General features: G+C 41.9%; 1 protein-coding gene across 1 annotated transcript in view; it reads right to left on the reverse strand.

The window, feature by feature from the left end:
- Window positions 1-5,329: 5,329 nt before the first annotated feature.
- Window positions 5,330-15,488, reverse strand: part of prkcbb (protein kinase C, beta b) — a 98,898-nt gene continuing 88,739 nt past the window's right edge. The window contains exon 17 of the mRNA XM_070980928.1: window positions 5,330-7,276. Coding sequence (XP_070837029.1) covers window positions 7,121-7,276 — 156 coding nt within the window. The 3' untranslated portion in view covers window positions 5,330-7,120. The remainder of the gene's footprint in view (window positions 7,277-15,488) is intronic.

The following is a 15,488-nucleotide window of genomic DNA, read 5'->3' on the forward strand; positions in this document are numbered from 1 at the left end:
GACTCCGGGGCAGAGAGAGGACATATGGTGATGTGGCATGACTCTGGCGTGATGTTAATATGTCAAAACTGTGATTTATGACTTAGATGTCCGCAGACACAGCCCCGGGAAAAGGGTGTGTGTGTGTGTGTGTGTTTGTGTGTGGATATAGAAAGTGAGATGTTTTCTCATGTGTGTTGCCTCATTTGGCAGCAGAATAAATATGATTTCTGGTGTTGGTGAGTTAAATTTCAAAAATTTCTCCACTTTTTTGAAAATTTCATAGAAAGTTAAAGCTTCTGTCGGTGATGCTCTAATCTGAAGAAGTAATGTGTGTTTGTGGGACTGTCACGTGGAAGGGAGGACACTTTCAGGAGGGCCTGAGGTCAGAGATCACGTGGAGGCGTCTCTAATGTGTGTGCAAAATGAAAATGTGTCTAAGGCTGTTTGTGTGTGTGTGTGTGTGTTGGACATTGATTGGGCGGAGGACTGACAGATTGATTAAGAGAGGAAGTGGCATGTGAATGAACGGGCGACACGGAGAGAAAGAAGTGCATCTTGATTGTGGAGGCACACGTCTGATGGTGTGAAAGTGTGTCTAATATGTTTGCCTAATGAAAATGCATGTTGGGCTGCATGAGAGAGCGAAAGAGAGAGAGAGAGAGCGAGCAAGCCAGAGAGAAAGATTGTGTGAAATAAATCCAATCAGCTCCTCCGTCATGCTCCCCTCTTGAGCCTTTTTAAGATCCACTGAGTGAAATAAATAAGAGATTCTTTTGCTTTTGTCAGTTTCCCTTTTTCATGCAGCGCTCTGCTGTCATTCACTGCAGCCTCCATGTTCCCTTCATCTTTTCCTTTCGCACCAACAACAACAGCTAGCTTCTTTGCTAGCTAACTAACTACAGAATCAGTGCAGAGCCGCATGCACATAGCGGCCATTGATAGCACGTCTCATTGACTGTAAACCCTGCCCCCAAGCAGAAATTGTCCAATCATAGCTTAGCAACCGTAACTAGGCAGAGCAGGCCTTTCAAGCATTGGATTTCTCCACATTTTAGGGCCATGTGCATGGGGCTGTAGTAAGAGCAATGCTCTGTAAATAAAGAGTCTGGAGGGTGGTGTCTTTTTTAGTTAGCCTTTCGAAAAAAAAACAAAACAAAACCCAAGAGCAAATAAGACCGTATTAAACAATGTATTACATGCAGTTGTTAGCATGTTTGCCTCCATATCTTACAACCTGCAGTTGTAATCTAGCATTACTTTCAAGGTCAAACAGCATTTGGTACTATACTATTTTGTCCAGTTATAGGTCACATAAAAGCTCAGTTTATGGTAATGTTAATGGCTCTGCCTTACTGTTTATTGGATTTAGAGACACTCCAGCAACCCAAGCCAGCCGCCCAAGACATGCAACATGTATCTTTAGCGTCAGCCTTTTAGCAATTGTGCCTAATGATATCATGCAGGCATATGTAGTCATCAACTGCTTATGTAAGACCCATTTACAGGGTTCTTGTTCTTAAAAGTCAGCTGGAAACATTAAAAAGTCGCCCAGAGACAGAGTTACCATTAGCTTAATTTGAATCTATGGTCACCAACTAGATCTGAGACGCCTTGTCTGACTTTCTCTTGTTTTATTTTGTAAACTGCGAGTGGGAATGTGTTGGATGTGGAAGGAAGTGGGGCTTAGCGAGCGGCTCGTTAGCCATTAAGCATTATGCTGCTTGTAGCTGACCAAAGGTAGCAGTTGTGTATTATTATTATTATATCTTAAAATTACAGCTGAACTCATTGTCTCCATCTCCAGCAGTCCGAGGTAAACTGAGTGCGTGTGTGTTTTCATGTGTGTTTATTTGGAAAACATCATTGTCTTCAGGGAAAGTAACTGTTTGCCAGGAGAGAATTTACCTGTTTGTATTTGTACAGTTGTCTATGCGTATTCCCACACAGAACCAATGTGTGCAGGTGGTTTACACTACAGCACTATGTCTACATGCAGACTGTGTGTAGAGTAATCTACAGCTGTATACTCGCATCCCTTTGTGTTCCTATCTGATCTCCATCTCCTTCTTTCCACTCACGTCTTCCTCCTTGTTTCCATCCTCATATTTGTTTTGAATTTTATCTCACTCCATCTGTCCCTCCAACTTACCTCATGCTCTCTGTGACAGAGGATTATATGTTGTCATTATGAGAAGTCTGATTATTGTTATTATTAACACAAAGGCAGATTGAAGCCAAGCGTGGCCATATGGGATACACATATAGATGTGTGTGTGTGTGTGTGTGTGTGTGTGTGTGTGTGTGTGTGTGTGTGTGTGTGTGTGTGTGTGTGTGTTTGTGTAAATGTGAACCGTAACAGTGAAGGCTGCCTGCCAGTTGCACAGTATGCTAATAATAAAGATTTATTTGACATTTGCTGTCAAACCTGCACAATGTACAACGCATCTTTAACAGGTGGACCATTAATGTCTCTGCTGCAAAAATAGCACTCATTTACTGTGTCTAATAAGCAGAGGCTACCTACCAAGACCATGGAGGAAAATCCCTTTATTTTCATAATTGTTGGACGGCTTACGAGAGAAAAAATTATTTGTTGTGGTTTGATATTTTTCAAGCACTAAAAATGTAAAGATATAATTACAATTAGTCATTTGGCAGACGCTTTCATCTTAAGTGATGTACATTTGACACACACTGATGGCACAGCATCAGAGGCAGTTTTGGGGTTCAGTATCTTGCTTAAGGACACTTCAGTATGTGGACTGCCAAGACCAAAACCACAAACCACCGACATCCTGATTGGCATTGACCGCTCTACCTCCTGAGCCACAGCTGCCCAAACGCTTTGGTTTCGACTGAATTGGGCCTGAAACTAACTCAGTAATGAAACAGGTGTCAGCAGCTGTAAGAGAATAAAACTCTGCCTAGTTAATCCTAACAGAGATTTCGCTCAATTAAAACAGGTGGCACCACACAAACTACTTCGTCCATAGAGATTAGCTGTTACTAAATACACCTACAAGCTGCTAGGTGGAACTGTTGCGTAGCTAACTGAACTAGCTATGGCCTACGCACTATTAGTTTTCACCCGAGTGAAGAGAAGTAGTAATATAAAATATGATTGACGCATCTGACATGACACTGGAATAAAATGCTGAATTACACAGAGAATTAAAAAAACACAGAAATTACACAATATTCCTCAAATTATAAAATGTCTTACTAATTATGTTAGCATTAGACCAGATGATCTGAGGTTAGCATAATCAGATGTTTCCCCCTCACACAAGAAGCACCAGCATTCACTCAGCTGAAAAGCACGTGGCACACACCGAGACAAAATGTAATCTTTCAACATGATTTATTATTCTACAATCAAAAACATCACAATGCACATTTTAGACTTAGTAAACTATCTCACAAAACACATTCTTACTCGTCATGAGCTGTATCTTTGTTGTTCGCTGCATGTAAAAACTGCAAATTATCTTCAGGTTATTGTTAAACTACTTGTTTAGCATGTAAGCTCGGCTGAAATCAATGCAGAAATAAGTTCAAGAAACAAGCATCAGATTTCAAGTTTAATGTCTGGTAGCCTGCGTCAGCAAGGCGCGGGATTGCAAGAGAAAAACAGCGAAATGTGAACGGAAGCCATGTGGGACAAATCAGCGAGAACGGGAGAAGAATGATAAAGGAAGGATTAGAGACAAGAGGATGCATCAGAATAAAAACAAGCAGGAGGGAAATGGATCTTAAAGACAAGAGATAAAAAACAGAGGAGAGGGTGAGCAAAGAAAAAAAGCCTTTAGAGAGGGGTAAAGGTCAAGAGAAGGGAAAATGAGGTAAGAAAAAGACAATGAGGAAGAAGGCGAGAAGAGGGGGATCGGGAAAGGTCAGAGGAAAAAATAAAATGACGGATGGAAAGGTGTGATCAAAGAAAAGGTCGGAAGTGAAGAAAGGAGTGAAGGAAGGAGGACGCTAGTTTAGAGTTGGTACACTGTTCGGCCAATTCTGTTCCACCATCTATCAAACTGTATGAGTGGGTTGAAGGAACAGGTGTTTTTGATGTAAAATGTCATTATAGTTCAGTTCTCAGATGTTTTTCAGCATGTTTTCTATTGCAACTCATATATTTAATTTTACCCCTAAACACATATACTTCTCTGTGTATAAATGGAATTATGGTAATGGAAGACTTTACCGCTATAGACTTGTAAAATAGTTATATATATATACAAATGAAGCATGGCCCTTGTATAATATTTCATAACAATGACATGAGACATTCTTTATATCATAAATTAAACAACATAAAGCCTATTAATGTCTAATAAAGTAATTATCACACACCAGTCTATCAATCAAGACTTAATACAGGATAAATCCATATCATATGGAACAAGATATGAAAGAGAAAGAGAGAGATCATCACATGCATGCATAGTATAATTTTTAACACCAAACATAACCAGAACGAGTAAGTGGCTCATGATCGTGTCAACGAGTGGAGCTTCGCGAGGGAAAAAACATGTTTATATGTGTGTTGCTGTGGATGTGCGGCAGCTCATCGTTTCACGTTTGCTCTCTCAAGTCGCTGCTGTTTGGACAGGTGCAGATAGAGGCTGTGAGCTTACAAAAAGACAGAGTTCTTGTCAGTTTTGAACAAAGACTTCTATGAAATTATACAGTACTTAACATATTCAAATTACGTGTGTATGTACAGTGTCACATTCACTCGTCTCACACACACACACACACACACACACACACACACACACGCTCACACACAGGTAGACACAGCTGTCGAGTGCTATTGAATGCTTCAGGGTCTACGATTCAAAACAGCAGATGTTAAGAGTAGGCGTGATTAACATCAGGAGATATTTACACCCTTGACCTGAGCTACACACAGCTCTACGCTTGAGAAAGGCCGACACACAAATGAAACTTTATATTTTTCATGATCTAAGTAAAAGAACAGGACTGCGGAGTCGAATCCAGCGAAACTTCCCCAAAAATGAAGAGTTAGGAAAGATGCTATGTGTATGTGTATGCTTATATACTGTATAGAAATATGTACAATATATGTATATGTACTGTATATAGTATACACGAGGGTACTTTTTGTGCTGATTAAAGAAGGGAAAAACAATCTAGGCCTGTGTAATGGACCTACAGTATATGCCTTGTGTGCCTCCAGGAGCGAACATTTCACAGTCATTGTCCGCCTTGTTACGCTTCACCTAATAATTCCAACCCTCAGTCATGGATTGGACTGTATGGCTGTGTGTGTGTGTGTGTGTGTGTGTGTGTGTGTGTGTGTGTGTGTGTGTGTGCGCGTGTACAGTACACAGAGCTAGTTGGCATTATAGCTAGTGTAATGTGGTTTGAAGCTTGAAGGCAGATTTGCTGAATTTGAGCTGAATTTGAAATAATTGGCTTTATCCAATGAAGCCTTATAAACCACACAAACACACACACACACACAGACAATGCACACGTGTGAGCACACACATGCATTCATACATGTATTCTAGCATATGGACATTTGCCAAAACATGCACGCGAACACAGCTCTGACACACACAAACACAGATGGGCTGAGAGAAAGAAGTGCAAAATAAATAATCGAGAAAAGCAGCATTGCTGTTGTTATTATTGCTGTTTGTGAAATCGCTCACTTGGGGGTTGTCAAAGCCGCTCCTCATTCACTGTGCGTGAATCTGCATGTGTGTATGTGTGCACGCTTCACTGGTGACTGCCGCATTGCCAACCCTGTGACACCACGTCATACTAGGCTCCCAGTGAGGCCCTGTCAGAAGTACGGATTAGAGCCAAAACACAGAAAAATAAATAAAAGCAGACAACAGGGGTACTGGGGGAGGAGGGGAAAGGAGAAGGCAAGAGCCAAAGGAGGAAAGAGACGGAAGAGAAGGACAAAAAGGTTTGACAGTGAAGTTTGCTCATTAGGCATATTCCCCTGTGACGGCCCTGTGTGAGACGCTCAGTCTGCGTGTGTGTCAGCACTTCCACGGCGCGCAGGCTGGCTGAAACAGGCAACATTGGTCAAGACACACATGTTCAGATGGATAAAGCCTGCACACTCAGGCCTCTGTTTAAACGGCTGCAGAAGATACTGTGGATGCACTTTGTTCGTTCTAGTTTTTTTACTCCTTACAAAGTGATGAGAGTAACAAGATTAAAAAACATAAAACTTCTAACATCATTACAATTTGGTCCTCTCATGTTCTAAAAACATGTTGTAATCTGGAAGCAGCCACATTTCCTGCTTGTTTTGGTCCCATCTTTCCACCTGCCCTTGTTGAAGCTTAACACTATCATGGAAAAAAAGCATTTATTCATACATGAACAGAGGACTAGAGTGACTGTGCCACGTTAAAAAAATGACTCACACACACCCAAGACAATGTTTTAACATTTGCTGTTTTAACTGCACCAGGCAAATCACACCAGGGACTGAGACTGCAGCTCATATCCATTCATTCTTGTTCAACATGGGTTTATGTCATGTCACATCTCAGTGGTTAGTTACTCTCCTTACACGGTTTGGTACGAGATGTCACAACTGATGTAGTTAAACTTGTGGAACAACACTAGAGAACGTATGACAATGCTTCAATTAAGAAAATAGGTTTGCTGTAGCATTTTAGCAGATTTATGCAAACCAAGTTCTATTGTTATTATAATGATGGCATATAATTAAGAGCAGGGAGCACTTGTTCAGTCAGACTGGGGTGGTGTGGCGTGCATGGCGTCTGGGCTGCCCGTCTTTGCAGTGCATTATGTATATAATTGGTCAATTTCAGTCTTTGGGGATTGATATTTTCCCATAAATTTAGCAAGCCACACATGCTTTTGTCCTGTATGAAAAGCATTTTGACACCCAGGGTATTATTGATATAATACTTCAAAATCTTTGGTATCCAGTCTATTGTGCAATTTCGGTGTTGTGATACCTTTCTTATGCTGAAGTATTGAACAAACCCCAGTGTGGTCAAAAAGAATGCAGACATGAACAGAGCAAACACAGACAAATTAGACTTGTAGTGCGAGTTTTCCTTCCTATCTGCTCTGAAACCTTGCTTTCTGCCAGTCCATCAGCGTCATCGAGTGTATGTTAATTTGCAGGAGCCACATATTCAGGGTTAGTGAAGGAGAAGCCGAGGAAATCGTCCTGGTCCAGGTTCATGATAACGAGCTTGTCTGTCGGCGTCAGGTCCACCGGCATCTTGGTGAACTCCTTGTCGAAGTTGCAGGTGTCCCGACGGTTCCTCTGCAGGTGGAGTTCATGAGATTATGATGTAGAGAGGGTGTGGTGTGAGCAGGGATTGAAGTGAGGGAGAAAAGATAGAAATGGTTGCAGGCGAATGGGATGGATTGGAAAGGAGAAGAAGAGAAAGCATTACTGTTAGATGCTTTATATTTTAGTACAATATCAACTGCATAAAAGCGCAAGCCATCTTCATTTTGACTGAGCCGTCATTCAACACGTGCATAATTCCCATCTCATAAATCCCAGCAAATTTGCAATAAACACGAATTAATAAAAAGGGAACCCTCAAAAGTGACTGTCGTCATTATTTCCTTTGATGAAAAGGCAATCACGGTACGCATTCCTCAGTCTGTACCTCGCAGCATTGTTATTGTTGATGCAAGCGTTTCTTAAAATGAATACCACCGTCTCCTTGTGGCGGTGGTGTTTGCACTGACAGTGCAGGAAGCTGCGTGCTGTCACTATCACCCAGCACATTATGCATATACTGTAATACGCAGCATATAGAGTGAGTTTGAAGTGCTGTCTTTGATTCAGAAAACTTTCATGTGACTTCCATTTATTTCTCATTCGAACACCTCTCAAACGAGGTCTCACCTGCCAATATCTGTTTTGTTTTTTTTAAACATTATCTCTATGAAGCCAGGACTGAGGGTCACAGAAATCAGGATATTTTTACAGCTCTACAGCGAGCCCCCCTTGTCCACTGTGACCGTTACAAGACATACAGAGAAGCTGTTGGTACAGTAGCCTGGATGTGCAAGAGTGAGTCTACAAAAACGCTGCTTTTCTGGAGTTTCAGCAGTGAAAAATAGGACAGCGGTGTATCCTGTCTGCCTGCTTCGCTGCTGCTGCTGTGTGGGTTTATGTCAGGAATAACAGGAACACACACAGCACCCTCCTCTTGTCCTGTCTTTGCTGTGATAGTCCCTGTTGCTTGTGCTATTTGTAGTCAGGTCTCAGACTTGCTGTGATAATGATCTTGCTAATGTTAAGATGCTACAAGTAGCACCTGTATGAATGATGGCAGATCAAAGGAAGATAAAAGATAGAGATAAAAAAGGATACATGGATATGATGAAACAGAAAGAGAAAGGAGGAAATAGAGAGAAATGATCAAAATACCAAGTGGCAGCAGGCAACCTGTAATAGAAACACCTCAAAACAGAGGAAAAACAAGAAGACGTGATATATAGGAGTGAAGAAAGTGCAGAGGAGAGTCACCACTTAGACAGAGGGATGGGAAACAGATGCTAAGTGACATGAATCAAAAGAAAAGAGGAGGAGACTGAAGTCAAGGCAACAGCAACTGTGACTTTGTGTAGGAGGTGAGGGAAATCTGTGTGTGTGCGTGTGTGTGTGTGTGTGTGTGTGTGTGTGTGTGTGTGTGTGTGTGTGTGTGTGGTAGTGGAGGGTTTCTCCAGGCCAGGGCATTGTTAACGCACTGTTCAGCTCAGCTGGTGTATGTATAGAGGAAGGAAAAGACTGAGCGGGGAGGGAGGAGTGTATGTTAGTGAGAGGGGGAGGGGCGAGTTAGATGCCATTTGATTCGCTGACACTGCCACACGGTTGGGGACCTCTTTCTTATTGCGGCTGTCCGTGCTACATGCACTCATGGTGCTGTAAGGTTGTGTGTGTGAGAGCAAACACTAAAGGAAATGTGGTATACAGTAGGGAGTCATATCACTGTTTGCCATGTATGGCCTGTAGGTGTGAGATTCTGTGTGTGTTGTCATGTGATGCTGCTTAAACTGGTAGAGGAGGAATGGTTAGGGGCATCCATACAGTATTAATCATGTCCAGGGAACACACATACACACATTGTATCCTCGGTAGAGTCCATCAGAGGTAGCACATAGAGATTTGTGATGCCTGTCAATAAATTTAGTATAAGAAGTAAAGATAATTTTGTGGAGATTATCCCCGTTGTGGCTGGTTTGAACTTTGATCATACTCACCACGAGTCAGAAGACATGATCTGTTTACTAAGATGCATCAAAAGCAGGGTTTTTTTTGGTCTATGGGCTCTATTTCTACACCCCTCAACCACATAGAGCTCATGAACATACACCTGTGTGGGCAGGCCTTTAAAGCTCATCAGGCCTTTATGCCATATTCATAATGGGATTATCATAATTATGAGTTTCCAACATTTAGATAGCATTCACGTCAACATCTAAGTCGTCATTAGGACTGGGGAAAGTGGGACTTCTGTGAAAGCTCCAGTATATCCAACCTGTCTGCATCAGGCTTTCCTCTCTCTGCTCGCTCCTCAGTCAAGTGCTATTTATTCAAATAAAGAAACAGTTCTTTTGAATGTTTGAAAAGAAAAAAAATGGTAAAAATTAGATCTTAAAAGTACAATTTGGAGGACAAACATTCTGCACTTTTAGGACTTATTTATCTCTTCATTACTGTGAAGGACTGTGTCAGAGCTGCGGCACGATAAGGTGCTCTTTTGCATTTCCTCTCCTTTTTTGGTTTTACCTTTTTATTTCTGAGAGCTCAATCTGAGCTGTGCTTGCCTCTTGCAGAAAGATTCTAGATGAAATCAGTGAAAACACTATATATACTCACCATGTAGGTCTATAATGGTATTATCTTCCTCATGAATAAGAATTAATATTCTATACTTGGTTTGATGGTCCTTCCATGGCTATGACCCAAATAGATTAGGTAGATTAGATAGATAGATTGACAGATAGTCACAGGTGATATGAAATCATGAGGTAAAGTGGGATAAGGACAGCAGCAGAGAGGGAGAGAAAGAAATGGGTCAAATAAAAGCTGGCCACATAAATATTCACATCAGTAAGCAAGCAGCGGCCACAGAGAAAACCACACAAGGGGCAATCTCAGAAAATCCACAACCAACCATAAGTACATCCAAATACATCCACAAAGTCAAGAGTCTGAGCATCTGACACCATGTACATTTGAAAAACACACAAATAGACAGTCCAGGTCGCAGCAAGAGGAAGGGGACGGGAAGACGGAGACAGCCAGCAATAAAGAAGAGGGGAATTTAGCCTAGTAGACGCTGATTATTATGTTAGTCCAACACCTCTGAACGCACACTCGACACAACGCCTGCATCTGCTGTTTGACAGGAGCGAGGCAGAAGAGGGTGGGGTCAGAAACAACAGCGAGAGAGAGACAGAGAGGGACAGGAGAGCTTTCAAGATCACAGGAACCACAAACCAACGTTGCGTCTCCTACCTTCATCTGACAGCTCTCCCACCGCCTGAGAGGAGCTCCCTCCATCCACAGGGACGCACCTGCCACAGCTGGCCCAGATCCACCTCCCGTTCCTGGGCATGATATCCACTAGAGTGCCTCGAATCAAGAGTGTGATTTGCTTCCCAAATTATACATCAGAGATGTAGTTTTGTTAACCTCGTGCAGCCAAACGTCATTAAAATACAGTTTTATTTTGAACTATAATCATGCACAAGAAGGAAAGATTATTTTCATCTGATGGAGGCGGTGCAGCCATAAAAAACATGGAGTCTTTGGAGTCGTTTGAATACCTCACTCAGTGTAAACATCATACAGCTTCAATGGCGAGGCAGAACAAGCTGACATGATAAACATGAGTTTTAAGTACAGAGTATTTTTAAAGACTGCACACTCACACAGGTGTTTTTAATATGGTCATTAGACCTGTGCTCCCTCCCCTGGACAGTGATCATCCAATCAGAGCTTAGCAAACGTAGCCACGCACAGCCAACCTGTCAAGGTTTGGATTAACTGTCTAACTATAGGATTAACTATCTCTATCTCACAACACAAAAACAACGGTTCTCCCTCATCCGGTGAGGATGCTGACTTTTTTCCTGGAACATGCAGCTTTAGCCTCAAACTTTTAGCATGATAGCTTGCATGTAACCATCAAGTGCACATTTCAGACCCCTTTTACAACATCAGGCTTAAAAACAGCTGCTGGAAACATGAAAACATTACCCTGAGACTGTTTTCTTGGTCAGTTCAAATCAACTGTGTGCAGTGCATGGAAAGTTAAATGTATGGCAATTTTTTTCCCCTCAAAGAAAAAACAAATGACCATCAAACAGTGAAAAAAATGTAGAAAACAGGATGGAACTATGACATTTCAGTTTGTTTCATGTATTCATGTGAGGTTCAGGTTAAATCAGATCTGTGTTGAGGGATAATCTGTGGAAACAGTTTCTTCCTTCTTCTTCTTCCTCTTCTTCCTTCTGAGAGGAAGCAGTGAGTAAAATGTTCACAATGTGAGAACGTATGAAAAAAGGTGGGTTTTTTTGTTTTTTTTTGTAAAATTGAGGAAGTTTTTCCAAATTTTGCTGTTATCATCAGTCTTTCCTGATGCAATACTTCAGAATGCGCAAAAAATACATTGATGGAAACATGATTAATGTGGGTTCAATAATAGCTCTCTGTGCCAAAGTATGCTTTCGTTATCTCCTGCTGGAATATTCCAGGAAATTTTACTCACCCGGTCAGTACTTGCTATTGCTAATCGATGCACTGTTAAACTAAATGTCATTCAATTTAGGACTTAGAGTTTGGACAGTTTATCTGACTGGAAATATAAACACACACACACACTCAGGGATGTTTATGTTTCCAAAACCTAGTAAATCCGCTGTGTACACTGCCATAGAGCGTGCACGTTATTTACCACAGATACACAAACACACACACACACGCACGCACGCATGCTCACACAGCTGCCAGCCATGTAGGCCAGCTCATAATGTGTTCCATCTCAACACGCTTCGATTGCAGTCAATGCTGTGAGGCAGAGAGACAGAGATATGGGGGAAAATAGAGAGAAAGAGCTGCAGCAAAGGACAGCGAGAGAGATAAATATCAGTGGCCCTTGGTATAGATGCATAGATAGAAAGCTTAGAATATACAGTAGCATCGGGGCAATTGTTTTTCAAGTCACTGTGTTCCAGAGGCAGCGGTTTTAATGGACAAACATGACTCTGAGACTTTAATTTCGACTTTGCCTCTTCACACCTCCCTTCCCTCTCTCCCTCCTCTCCTCTGCCTTCCTGCCTCACTCCCCTCCACCTCTCTTCCTCCCTCTCTCACCCCATCTCTTTTCAGTAACGAGAGGATTAGCGGGAGACGAGCCGATGTCAGCTGAGGATGTGGGGAGAGTGGGAGGGACAGAGGAAAGGGGAGGTGAAGAGGAGAGGAGGGTGAATGAAAGGCGGTATCGAACGCTGACCTGTTTTGGGCTGATAAGCGGAGGCTGCTTTGTGCTGAAGCCACTGGCTTTAATTTAGGGGCCGCAACATTTGGAATTAATTATCACACACACTCCAGCACTGCTGCGGCTTACTGCGTACATGGCTATTACATCCACTCCAATACAAACTTTATACAGCTTATGTGCTGGAACTTACCGTTAGGCCAACACAGGAGTTTGTACTGCTGTTCTGATAAATTTGCATAAAATACAGCTGCACTACAATGTTAGCATACGGGTACACAAAGGGGGATATGGGGTTTGCCTCTGACGAAGAATTGTTCAGATTATGGGCGACAAAACAACACAAAGACACACAAAGAACAGCATGTAAAATATACTAACTTTGGTTAGGCTTAAGCAGCAAAACTACTTGGTTAGGTTTGGGAAAAGATCATGGTTTGGTTTAAATTAAGCATGTTAGTCTTGTACACTACTTGCGTACATTGAATAACGTATGTTACTTCACTTCCAAAAGAAATCATGTTATGTCATTTGATGCGCAGGGAGAACGGACTACACTATACAATGAAAAATGATGCTTAAGGGGTATTCAGTGACTTAAAATGTGATGCCAAGGGGCCCTAAACACGCGTCCACATGTAACATGTTGCGACAGGTTGTGAGAAGTCCATATAAAAACACAAAAAAACCACAACTGTCATTTTTACATTTCTGTTTGTATGCAGATCAAACAAGATACAAATGTTAGACAGTGAGCTTTAGAAGTCAGGTAGGTTGACAGAACCAGGCCAGCTGTTTCCCCCTGTTTGCAGTCTTCGTGCTAATTTAAGCTAACCATCTCCCGGCTTTAGCTTCATATTCAACAGACAGGTATGAGAGCAAGGGAGTGAAGGAGCACATTTCCCTTACAGCATGCTACCTGGAGAGAAACAATTCTCTTGGTTTTTGATTATAAAAGGTGTGTTGCGTTGATCCAAAAATGACATTACACCTGTTCGTGTAGAGGCGACGTAGCACTGGATTTGTTTAGACACCTGCATTCATTTAGTACCAAAGACTGCTGACTGATCTGGTTTAGTGCCTTTTAGTGCCATCACATCTAGGTAATATATGTGAGCTTGTTTCAAAAGTGCATGTTTTTGATATTTGAGTATCCTAGTAATCATTCTGAATAACGCTAAAATATCTTTAATAACCATCTGAGCCAGATGTCCCACTCTTATGGTCACATGCCTCTACCCTCCCCCGCAAATATAAAGAACTTAAAGGTCATCTCAACACGTTTGACTGACTTCATGAAAGTTTAACCTCATCTCTTCCAATCCACGGATTCTGAACCATAACCAGATCGATGATCGCACTCCTACATTCACTTTCCCGGTAGATAATTGGTGTAGACATTGTTTTCTATCGCATTGTGCATGGCCAGAACTGCTGCATCTATGTGTGCACAGACTTGTAAACATTATACTGTACTAGGGATAGTAAATAGTGCAAGATATAGTAACCCCTATTAAAAGTAAATGTGCAGCTAGTAAGAGCAGCAGCTGTGGCTCGACTACAGAGGATTGGGAGCAGCTTTAGAGGCGGTGTGAAGTGGTTGAGTGGCTCAGCAGGGCTGTGTGTATGTAGGCCGTGTTCTGCATGTTATTTCCTTGAAGTCATCAGACCTACGCTCCCCCATCAGGGAAAGGCTCTTATGATAAGTGGCAGCCATGAAATATGCACAGCCTGTCGTAGCCGCCTGCCTCGCTTCACAGAGCCTCGCTTTGCTTCCTCGTCCCCTCCCTTCCTCCATTCCACTGTCCCTTCGTACTACCTCTTCCTCTCTCCCCCTCGCCTCCCTTCATTGTTGAATTCCTTCCATCTTTCCTTTCATCTGTTTGCCTTTCTCTCTCCCAACTGCACAGTCTGTCCCTCCATCTCTTTCTTCTCACCCCCTTTTTCTTCCCTCTCCCCCACAGACAGCACATCAAAATGTACACAGTGAGCATCATATAAAGACAACAAACATCCCCTAACACATCTTTTAAATCCTTTATTTTAGGTATGCCTGTTTTTCCTGGAAAAAAAATTGGCACATGGAAAGCATTGTGAAAAGCATTTTTTTTTTCCTTTAGATATATTTCATTATTTTCACATGTAGCGCACACAACAGGAGCCTGGACCACAATTTTGAAGCACTGCTGACACAGAAAACATGGATCACCCTAATATGCTAAATGTAGGCTATATAAATCCTAACTAATGAAAAGGTAAAACAAAAGCATTTTTTTCATGCAGAGTTCATTTTGATTCTCCTTCAGCAGGAAGGAATCAGAGAAACAAAAACACAAATCCTGGAATAAGACTTCTCCTCTCGTCCTTTGCAATACTGACCACATGGTGTATAACTACGTATATGGATATATCAACATTTGACACAGCTACTGTATATATATATATGTTTATGTATAAGTGTATGCAGTTATTTGTTGTTGTTAAAATACAGTAGACACTGACTGTAATAAATACCGACAGGTGGAGGTACGACACAGATAATGGACACGGATTTAGCTTTACGTCGCCATTGTTTTAAGTCATAAAACACAACAGTCGCATTAACTTTCAAAAGCTGCTATTCTGTGACTTCATGTCGCAGGTCTCAGTGCCACCAAAAAGCATCTAACACACGTTCTACTGAAGTGCCTTACAGGCGGCTGCATGTGGAAACACTCAGATCAGCAGTGAGGCACCTAGGCGGTGCATGGCTTCCCAGTCTGAATTCTTGCCATTCCCAGTGGGATCAGGCCTTCGCTCCCTCGTCTTTCTGCTAACCCTTGGCCATCTGTCGCACTGGCCAGGAGAGAAGCAGAGCACAAATTGCTAGTGCCCTGCAAAAATGATACAGATGACATTTTTCACCATGTTTCTGATATTTAACGCCTATGCCTAATTCCAATCTAGAGGACAGCAACACATATATATCTATACGCTCGAAACAACCATTATATTCAATTCAATATACCT

Source organism: Chaetodon trifascialis, chromosome 15 (assembly GCF_039877785.1).
Source record: "Chaetodon trifascialis isolate fChaTrf1 chromosome 15, fChaTrf1.hap1, whole genome shotgun sequence".
In the NCBI taxonomy this organism is placed as follows: Eukaryota; Metazoa; Chordata; class Actinopteri; order Chaetodontiformes; family Chaetodontidae; genus Chaetodon; species Chaetodon trifascialis.